Below are 11158 nucleotides of genomic sequence, written 5' to 3' on the forward strand. Positions count from 1 at the left end.
CACCCACTGTAGCACTCGACTGTGTTATATGGTAGTGTGCCGCTGGCCTAGCTATGGTAATCTCTCATAGCCTCTGCTTTTGACCTTACAAAGTACAAGAACCTACAATGATACAGGGCTGTGCTTAAGTCATATGATATTGCATGAAATATTCAGGATTATTTCCTGTCCAGGTGACAATTGCATTACAATACTAAGGAAATCCTGAAAATATGACCTGTTGGTGGCTCTTGAGGACCGGAGTTGGGGAACACTGGCCTAAGGGTTTGTGCACATGGCCATATTTTCGGTCCGAGTGCAATCTGACAAAACATCAGATCACATTTGGACTAATGTTATTCTATGGAGTCGTGCACATGTCTGATATTCGGATCGCACTCGGCCATGCAAGCCAATGTGTGTGTGGAAACCATCAGACTGCACTCGGATGACATTGGAGTGCAGTCCAATTTCCACAGACTGACACAATGGAGAAGATTAAGCCATTTTTTAATCCTCTTCTCATCCGAGAGAATCGGAACACGCCGTGGTCATACTCTGATCAGTGTGATTAGCAAAACCCACTGGATTTTCTCGTATGAGAGAATACACAATCATGTGCACCTAGCTTTATAGATGCCTATGAGGCTGCTGAGTTTGGGTTGAGAGATTTTGGGCCGGTCAAGAAATTTGTGTGAAACCTACTAAAGGGATTTAATGTGCTGGATTGAAGGCAACTCAGTTCCTATCCCTTGCACCAAGATTTCAGCTGTGTATTACAGACGGCTCCCTTTCATGGCACTAGCACAGCTCTCATGCCATTCTCCTGGTATACCAGTTGACCCATTTTTGTTAGGCCGGTTTCACACGTCAGTGGCTCTGGTACGTGTAGTGACAGTTTCCTCACGTACCGGAGACACTGACACACGTACACCCATTAACATGAATGGTTCTCTGCATATGTCAGCGTATTTTCACGGACACACGGTCCGTGAGAAAAACACAGAGACATGTCAGTGTTTGTGGGAGTGCACGGTCCGTAAAAGTGCTGAACACGTGCACACGGAGAACAGTTCACACTGTCCTCCGTGTTCACGGACGGCCGCCAGGGAAGCACTACAGTAAGCCGCTGGTGCTGAACGCGGCTGTAATTCTCTCCTGCTCTGCTGGCAACAGCGAGCAGGAGAGAAAGAATGAATGAAAACCCTACGTGAGGTCCACATCAGTTTGTGAACCAACCCGGCAAAACTCACAGCTGGGGACTGCTATTCTCAGGCTGGTAAGGGGCCATTGATCTTGGCCCCCTACAGCATAAAAACAGCAGCCCGCAGCTGCCCAGAAAAGGCGAATCTATTTGATGCGCCTATTCTCGAGCTTTGTCGGGGTCTTCCCACTTGCCCTGTAGCGGTGGCAAGTGGGGTTAATGTCACCTTGCTATTGTAAGGGGACATTAAGCCCGGCGTAGTAATGGAGAGGTGTCAATAAGACACCTATCCATTACTAATACTGTAGTAACTAAAGGGTTAAATAAACACACACACAATAAGAAAAAAGTATTTTAATGAAAGAATACACTACACAGTTTTAAAATCTTTATTATACTCCTAATCCCATATCAAAGCCATTGTTCTCCTGTAAAAAATAAAAAAAATTATAAACCAACAATATCCATACCTGTCCGGCAATCAGTCACATCCCACAGCGTAAATCCATCTCAGGGGTTAATCACTTTCCAGCCGGAGCGCTGCTAATGCGACCGCTCCGACTGTAAACTACTGGGGAATGAATGGAAGCAGCGCGCACAGGCTCTGTGATGTCACCGCTGGTTACTGAGCATGCGCCGGCTGCTTCACAGCAAAATGAGCAATTGTAAGTACACAGTGCTATATGATGACTGCATTAAAGCGAACCTGTCAGCAGTTTTGGCTGCTATGAGCTGCGGCCACCGCCTTTCAGGGCTGACATACAGTATTCTATAATGCTGCAGATAAGCCTCTGATCCGACCTGCAAGATAAAAAAAATAAGTATTATTATACTCCCCTGGGGGGGATGGCGGTCCGATGGGTGTCGCAGGTCCGGCACCTCTCATCTTCATGTGATGCCACCCTCCTGTTGCTTCATCGCTCCCTGGCATCGCGCTCCTGTGCAGGATTGTTTCTCTGCCCTGTTGAGGGGAGAGCAAAGTAATGCAGTGCGCAGGCGCCGGGAAAGGTCAGAGAGGCCCAGATCCTGCGCACTGCAGTACTTTACTCTGCCCTTAACAGGACAGAGAAATAAACCTGCGCATGAGCGCGATGCCGAGGAGCGATGAAGCAACAGGAGGGTGGCATCACAAGGAGATGAGAGGCGCCAGATCTGAACCTGCAACACCCATCAGACCGGACCGCACCGGACCGCCCTCCCGGGTGAGTATAAGAAAACGTATTTTTCTTATCTTGCAGGTCGGATCGGGGGCTTATCTACAGTATTATAGAAGGCCGTACATAAGCCCTGAAAGGCAGCGGCCGCATCTTATATCGACCAAACCTGATGCAAGGCTCCCTTTAAGAGAATAACTATGATGGAGGGAGGAGGAGGAGAGCTTCTTTAACAAATAAATGGAGAATATGTTGGAGATCTATGGAGGGGACAGGTTGTGGTCTGCCTGGTGTGTCATTAAAATATATTTAGATTATAGAAAGATAGACTAATGACTGCAGAATCATGATGGAGCGCAATGCGCCCACTGTCACGATTCCTCGGGATTTCCTGTGCGGGTGGGAGGTCACGTGACCAGCGGTATGTGCCGACTAGATTCTCTGCTTACAATATTCTAGTGTAGGACCCTCGTCAGCACGCGATCAGGAGGAGGCAAACTGCTCACATACTGTCTCCCTATACATATCAATGGGGAGAGCGGTAATACCAGGGACAACCCATGGGCAAGTGTGGTGTCGCTTCAGGAATGAAGCTGTCATGTTTTTGTAACCATGGAAACCCTTGTAATACTGAGGCACGACATGAACGGTGCATTGGATTTACTAATACGTTGGCATTAGCCATTGTTTTCCTATTCTTAGCTAAGTGTCTATAAACTCTAATTTTTCAATTGAACTCATGCCATGTTACAACCATGTGGCCACATCTGCCCCATGTGTTCCTCTGGATTTGAGTATCAGGCCTAAAAAAAAAGTGCAGATGTGGAGGAGTTACCCATAGCAACCAATAAGAGGGCAGCTTTCATTCCTCCCGCGCAGATTACACGCTGAAAGAAGCGATCTGATTGGTTTCCACAGTGCGAGCTGACAACCAATCCCCACACTGCATCCTACCAATTCTGAAGATGTCATACCCTTAGTCAAGATGGCGCTGCCGGCATCAGCCGTGGGCCCGCTCCAGTCGTAGCTTGCGCAGGACGCACACGCAGGAAGAGGAGGAGAAGGTTGGGCTGAGGCTGAGAGAACGAGAGGGAAGAAGAGGGGCGAGCAGAGCGGTGGAGGGTGAGGAGCGGCAGAGAGCGGGTTGACTGTGAGGCGGGCAGCCCGAGGGAAGAAGGAGGAGGCGGAGGGAGTCCCGGGCCGAGGGACTGACGGAAGCCGAGAGGAGACAGTTGTAGAAGGCTTCTGTGAGCGCGAAGGAGGAGAAGAAGATGGCGGACGGGGATAGCGGGAGCGAGAGAGGGGGCAGCAGCGGAGGAGGGGGAGGCCCCGGCGGCTTCCAGCAGCACATGTCCCGGGAGCAGGAGACGCAGGAGCTGGCCTCGAAGCGGCTGGACATCCAGAACAAGCGCTTCTACCTGGACGTGAAGCAGAACGCCAAGGGCCGCTTCATCAAGATCGCCGAGGTCGGCGCCGGGGGCTCCAAGAGCCGCCTCACCCTCTCCATGGCCGTGGCCGCAGAGTTCCGCGACTACCTGGGCGACTTCATCGAGCACTACGCCCAGCTGGGCCCCAGCAGCCCCGAGCAGATCGCGCAGTCCTCCGGGGATGACGGCTCCGGCGCCGGGGGTCCCCGCCGGGCCCTGAAGAGCGAGTTCCTGGTCCGGGAGAACCGCAAATACTACCTGGACCTGAAGGAGAATCAGCGCGGCCGCTTCCTGCGCATCCGCCAGACCATCAACCGCGGGCCGGGCTTCAGCGGCGGCGCGGGCGGGGGAGCCGGCCTGCAGAGCGGACAGACCATCGCGCTCCCCGCGCAGGGCCTCATCGAGTTCCGCGACGCCCTGGCCAAGCTCATAGACGACTACGGCGGGGAGGACGACGAGCTGGGCGTGGGGCTGGGCCCCGGCGGCGGAGGAGGAGGCGGAGCGGCCGGCGGCGGCGGCGGCCTGTACGGGGAGCTGCCGGAGGGCACGTCCATCACCGTGGACTCCAAGCGCTTCTTCTTCGATGTCGGCTGCAACAAGTACGGCGTGTTCCTGCGGGTGAGCGAGGTGAAGCCCAGCTACCGCAACTCCATCACCGTGCCGCTCAAGGCCTGGGGCAAGTTCGGCGGCGCCTTCTGCCGCTACGCCGAGGAGATGAAGGAGATCCAGGAGCGGCAGCGAGACAAGCTCTACGACCGCCGGGGCCCCGGGGAGAGAGGCGGCGGCCTGGGCTCCGGGGGAGGCGGCGAAGACTCGGAGACAGAAGACGTGGACGACGACTGAGCGCCCAGAGGAAGGCGGAGGAGAAAGCGGAGAGCAGAGGGGGGAGGTCAGTCACACAGCATACCACAACCTGCCGGCGGCGGACTACAAGTCCCAGCATGCGTCGGGGACCACAAATCCCAGCATGCTTCTGTTCTCTGCGCGACCGATGAAAACTGTCCAAGAGAAACTGGTCGCCCATAGCAACCAATCGCTGCAGCTTTCATCTTCCTGGAGCACTGCACCAAATGAAAGCTGCCCTGTGATTGGTTGCTGTTTGCAGCTCTGAATCTTGTTTGCCTGTAGTGACTAATCACAGCACACCTTTTATTGTACAAGATTACTGTACCAAATGAAAGGTGCACTGTTCTTGGTTGCGGTTGGCAATAGATAAGCGAGCTCTGAAAATTGTGAGAGGAGCAACCAATCACAGCGCAGCTATAATGTTACAAGCGCTACCAAAACAAAAGCTACTCTGTAATTGGTTGCCATTCGCAACAGACAGCTCTGAAAATTGTGACAGTCTTTTGCCTGTAGTAACCAATCACGGCACAGCTTTCATTTTACAAGAGCACTGTACTGAAATGAAAGCTGAACTGTGATCTGCTGCTACGGGCAACAGACAGTTTCTCTTAATAGCTTTCATAGATCTCCCCCACAGAAGGGATCACAGGCTGGGACTTGTTGTTCTACCGTCTCTGGAGAGCAAGCAGGTTGTCAGCTTGGGGGGGATGTTATAGGATGCAGATGTTATTAGTCTCATCACACATGACCCATTATGTTACGTATAACAACAAGCTGTGGTGTATAAATGCGTTAAGTGACCCAAGGGTTAAAGGGGTTGTCCACTTTTTAAGGACTGTGATTGAAATGCATGGATTTGGGGCTAAGAATAATTTTTACCTATTTCTGACCACATCAATGTTGAATGTGTCAGGAAAGAAGGCCTGCAAGAGCAAAACTGGGCAAAATTCATGAAATCCATCTTCAAAAATGATTTTTAGCCCAAAATCGATGCAGTTAAGTAAAAAAAAAAAAAACGATCCTTACAAAGGTGAACATCCCCTTTAAATCTGGCTAGGCTTTAGAGCAGTGCTCCCCGTCTGTAGAAGCTCCCCTCCCCCACACATTTCCACCATATAGGATGTGAGTACTGGCATCAGTCCGCCTGGGGCGTCACAGCAACCCTAGGGCAGTGACTGGTTATTTTTGGGGATTTTTCCGCACCAGCTGGCAGGAGGTAGGAGTACCCCAGCCACCCCCTGTGTGTATTACGTTCTCCATGGTGCTAGGTCACGCAAGCCACTTACATAGGAAAACCATGACTTCTCCTAGGCAGGATATAGCAAGCAGTGACTGTAGCTTCACCAGAACACGAGCAGAGGGTCCAGGATGGGCTAGAATAAAGGGAAAGGAAAGCTAGTCCAGGCTCACCCCTTTCTCCCTTGCCTCTCTCACCACCATGATCAGTTTGCTTCAGGGGCTTTCCATTGATGCCCCCTCCCGCAAGGAGAAGAAAACCAGCAGCTCTGTTCCTACCACACTCTGCAGTTACCCAAGGACGTCACCCTTTCCTAAAGCACAAGGAAAATAAAAACAAAAAGCTCGTTTTTGGATTTCTTGTCAAATCTTTGCTTCTCCAGTCCGCAGAGTGACAGGACCAGCGTTACCATTCCGACCAGGACTGAATTCTTGATCCCGCCAATCATGGATTATTTCCGACTGCCATAAGGTCACCTTTGTTTTGTTACCAGCAACTAAGAGCAAAAATTTGACATCTAAACATAAATTCGAAGGGGAAAAGAAAACACCCCCTGAAATCTGTGAGATCTCCAACTTATTATACCCTTCCGACTAGGAAGAGAAAAAGACCAAAAAAAAAAAAAAAAAAAAGCAACTTCGGTTCATGCAAATGGACAAACGTCAAATAAGATAAGCTCAGGTCCATGATTCTTCGCTTACAGGCTTTTTATTCTTGAAAAGACCTGCATTCAATTCTCAGTACCTCGGAGGGTAATGGTGCCTCCAAAAATAAAAAATATTAAAAACTGTCCAGGTGGTGAACAGTCCACAGCACTACAAGCAACGGGGGAGAAGAGCGTGCGGCCTGTGACAACCCCAGGCCCTCTACTTACTGCCTACAAGATGCTCTCATATTGCCCCCTCTCTTATGGCAGCGGGGGGCGCTGCAGTGTCTAGAGCTCAACCTGTACTTTTAACTACGACCTCTACAGAATTACGTTTCTAACTCTTCTCGACGGCTCCCCCGCTAACATTCGTTACGATGAGAAATGAACCTTTTTGGGAACCGAGGCGCCTGTCGTTTCCCTCATCCGCCTCCGTCCCCAAGAAAGTGGAATTGAAATTGTAGTATTTTTATCTTGTGTGTACATGTCTGAGCTGAACATGATCTCCCCCATATTTCGTTGTGTGATTTATTGCCATTGACATCTCCAGAGCCTCGGCGGTACGGCTTCCTCTCTAGAAGCCCCACCACCACCATTGTCGCGGAGGCTTCTGGAGTTGTAGCAGCTTTGGGTATATGATGCATAGACGTCATTCATCTTTTATTTTCTTCACTTAAGCTGCCTTTTTCTATGTCGGCACCACTTCATGACTTAATTTGGTATCTATGTTAACGTATTTATTGTGTTCTGACCTGATAGATTGACCCTGCCAACGGCCCACGTGTGCTGCTTCTTGACAGGGAATATGTGATGGAACTGATTTTTGGGAAAGCGGAGAACAGCTTGGCAGGTGACTACTGGTAAAATAGAGGCTTGTTGCATGGATGCATCCGAGGCAGCCATTTTTCTTCATGATTTGGTGATTAGTAGTGATGAGCGAGTATACTTGTTGCTCGGGTGGTCTCTGAGTATTTTGGCGTTCTCGGAGATTTAGTTTCCTCGTCTCAGCTGCATGATTTGTGGCTGCTAGACTGCTTGAATACACGTGTGGAATGCCTGTTTGTTAGGGAATCCCCACATGTATTCAGGCTGTCCAGCAGTCGCAAATCATGCAGCTGAGGCGACGAAAACTAAATCTCCGAGCACGCCAAAATACTCGGAGGACACCCGAGCAACGAGTATACTCGCTCATCACTAGTGATTAGACCTCCCATGGGCATCCCACAAGTCCGCAAATATGGCTGCCTCGGTGTGTGTGTAAATGGTTGGTCTACTTTAGGTGCAAGAACTCGAGCTGCTGCTGGTTATATCCCGGCGTACCTTCATGTCATCCGCTTACCTGTTGGAAATGTTTTATTCTACTTTTTTTTTTCTTTTTCTCAGAACTGTATGGGAGCAATAGTATTTCTTGATGTTTTAATCACATCAGTATATTGTACTGTATTTTTGTACCTGCAAGGCAGCTGTATAGTGTCCTGCTGTACCATTCTTACATGGATATTTTATTTTTTTTTCCTTTTACCTGTTACATGTGGCAGATGTCATGCTTTCATCCACAGCAGATATATAATAGCCCCATCACGCAGGGGCTCATAGGAAAGTCCTTTTTCCTCTTGTTTTTGTGTGTGTTGGCCGCACGGATAATGCAAGAGGCTGTGCGGTTCTTACTCCAAAGTTTTATTTATAGTTGCACCCGGTGTAAACCAAGGACGGGCATATATTGCATATAGATATATAACATGTGCTCAATGAGCAGCCGGTAGTCCTGTGCATACTCTGAACCTCTTACTGGGGAGGTTGTAAAATTCTACCCAGACCTGCCTCTTCCTGCTCACTGTGGCTTCAGCCCCCGAATTTAGTGGTTCACCATTACATATATAAGCTAATGCGTATGACGGGGGTTTTACAAAAAACCTAAACCCTGATAAACCAAGGCTCCCTTGTGATCTGTTGGAAAATCTGTCAGCTAGCATTCATTTTTTTGCCAACAGCACCACAATATGAGAAATTAGGCACTAAAGTGTCCATTTAAAAGAATTCACTATGTAATGTAGGAAAGGTCTGACCACGAACAAAGGACTCCCCTTTATTAACTCAATTCCCAAATAAGGGTAGTTTTTCAAAACCGGAGAACTCCTTTAATAACAGGTGAAAGGTTGAACTTGATGGACCCTTTTTTTCAACCTATAACATTTCAGTACTGCCAAAATACACGTATAGGTGATGCGCAGCACTCGTGGATGATGCGCAGCACTTCCTGAAGGACTCTTGTTTACTGCCACAAGGTGACCTTGTGCAATCTGGGTAGATCCTTCAAGTCAAGGAACCACATTTAATCTTGGTGTTGAAATCTTGACGATTGAGTAAACAGTGGCCAGTAGCGGGGTAGGTAGAGTATCATTAAGGAAGCAGTAATAAAGGTCCGGACTCATCGACTTCAGATACCATAGGTCTGTTCCTTATTTTGGCCACACCGTTGTTAGGGCCCACCTGACCCCCGTCATACGCAGGTTGTTCATAATATCAAATGCCTGTATAAAATAGCAGATCCTTATCTGTAAATGTTGTATAGCCTCTTAAATATATATCTGTATATAAATAATACAGGGGGTGACTGTAAGCTGAATGTTTTACAGGTGAGCTCCTCCATCTTCACCCCCACAGAAATAGTTTTGTTTTTCTTGTTTGTTTTTTTTTTTTTCTTCTCGTGCTTCGAAACCACTCCAACCCAAAACTGAACGATCCAGTGCTGGGAACATGGAGGATATAGTGGTATATTTTAATGTAATGGGGCATCGTAGGTTCACCAGCTTTTAAGCTTATACCTATAGTAACAGGTTTGGAGCATCATCCCGGATGCACGGTGGATCAGGCATGGCGCGCTTCAGAGGACGGGGGCTCCGATTCTCCGTATGTTGTAGAAAAAGCGGGCAGGGTGTATGTAACGGTATTACGTGTACAGAGAATATATAAGTGTACAATTAAACAGTGACTTATGTTGGGGTCAGCAATTCAGTCCATTTTTAACTCTCCTGGTGTTGATGAAATTTAACATTGAACTTTAGAAACGGAAATGGCGATCTTGATTCTATGTAAAGACAGTGATTGTACTGTCGGTAGTTTCCCATCATTTTGGTGATATGCTCCTAGTATGGTCGAATGATCGATGACGTACAACACCCCTCCTATGAGATTTATAAGAAAGGTGTGCTGCTTTAAAGATTGTGGTAATATTTTGGAGTCGCGGTTTGAATGCCTTGGCAGAAATGAGCCCGGTCACTATCGAGGAGCGCTTTACTCCTGTAAAGGGAACAGTTTCCTTCTCTATTTTTAGGACTCCCGTCATTTGAATCCCAATTACTCGAGGGAGGTATCAAGTCAAGCAAACTAGAGTTTTAATGTCTTTGAAAACCGTGATCACGTTGAATAGTGGCGTAAAGAGCCAGAGCGTCACGTTCTGGTCATATTAATGATAGCTTTATAAAGACGTGCAGTCGGGTGGCGTAGGGGAGCGGAGCAAGTCGTTAACGAAAAGACTGCTCTACAGATCTTTCGATTGCCCACTATTATATTTTTGGAGAGGGCATAGAGTAGAAGAAGTAACAGGCACATTGGGTGGTTAAGAGGAAAGCACAGATTCATATAGATGACTTCCACTCGCTCGGAGGAGATGTAAGTGCCAGCCGCACGCACAGAGGTCAGCCTCACCGCCGGGCGGGTGTAGTTTGGGTGCAATATACAGCTCTACCCTATTTAGATGAGTAAAGCATTTCTGCCGTAGGCATTTAATCTGCGTATTCTTCAAATACATTTAGATGACTAATAATTAAAAAAAAATTATATGGAGAAAAAATATATTTTTTGTTTCTGTTTAAAAGCACTTTAAATAGTAAAACGGCGTAAGTGGCTGTACCCTTAGTAATGCAAGCAGAGTCTATCCTTCAGTCTACCCCTTGAGGTTCCACGGTTGGTAGCTGTTCCTCAATCCCTCCTATTCATAACGCTGACCACAGCTTCTATCTCGGCCTTTTCCCAACTCTCTTCAGGGCAGCCAGGCCAGGTTTTTCACAATAAACACTTGCACCATTCCTCTTCTGTTGGGGCTCGTTTTGGGTTATTGTGAAAAACATCTTCTGGAGTGAGACTTCCCTCCGGGAGGCAGCTGAGAAGATTCTGTCCCTGTTGCCAATCCCTGATTTAAAGTAGCCAGTACTCCTGGCCCGGATTCTTAACTTTTTTTTTTTTCGGATTTACCACTAGCTTTACAAAGCCGGGGCAATTTTAACCTTTTAAAAAGAACAAGTAATAACACGGAAGAAGCATAAGGTTCAGAACTCATGCTCGTCAGCACTCCTTACAATAACAGAATTTTGCAAAATTGAGTTTTACAATCTATATATTTAAAAATTGTATGTTTGTAACAAATAAAGTATGCGGAAAAGTGAATGAAACAATAGCTACCCGTGTCCTGTGATTTGTGTCGGATTGTTTTTCACCATCTCATTTTGGGTTTGATGACTTGGGCGCCATTTTAGGGCTTAGATCAATTGGAATTGGAACAGAATTTACACTATCGCACTTGCTCACAGTTCCAGGCTTGTTGGCTTTCCTTAATGCTTGTTATCGAAGGAATGAATCTATGAAATAAACAGGCACCGATGCTTC

At 47.9% G+C, this 11158-nt stretch overlaps 1 protein-coding gene across 1 annotated transcript; it reads left to right on the forward strand.

The window, feature by feature from the left end:
* Positions 1-3315: 3315 nt before the first annotated feature.
* PURB (purine rich element binding protein B) lies at positions 3316-10949 on the forward strand. Its single transcript, XM_073559555.1, has one exon. It carries the CDS (start codon positions 3609-3611, stop codon positions 4605-4607), a length of 999 nt encoding a protein of 332 aa, XP_073415656.1. The 5' UTR covers positions 3316-3608; the 3' UTR covers positions 4608-10949.
* The last annotated feature ends 209 nt before the right edge of the window (positions 10950-11158 follow it).

Source organism: Dendrobates tinctorius, unplaced genomic scaffold (assembly GCF_039654945.1).
Source record: "Dendrobates tinctorius isolate UK_male_01 unplaced genomic scaffold, ASM3965494v1 ptg000272l, whole genome shotgun sequence".
NCBI classification, from domain to species: Eukaryota; Metazoa; Chordata; class Amphibia; order Anura; family Dendrobatidae; genus Dendrobates; species Dendrobates tinctorius.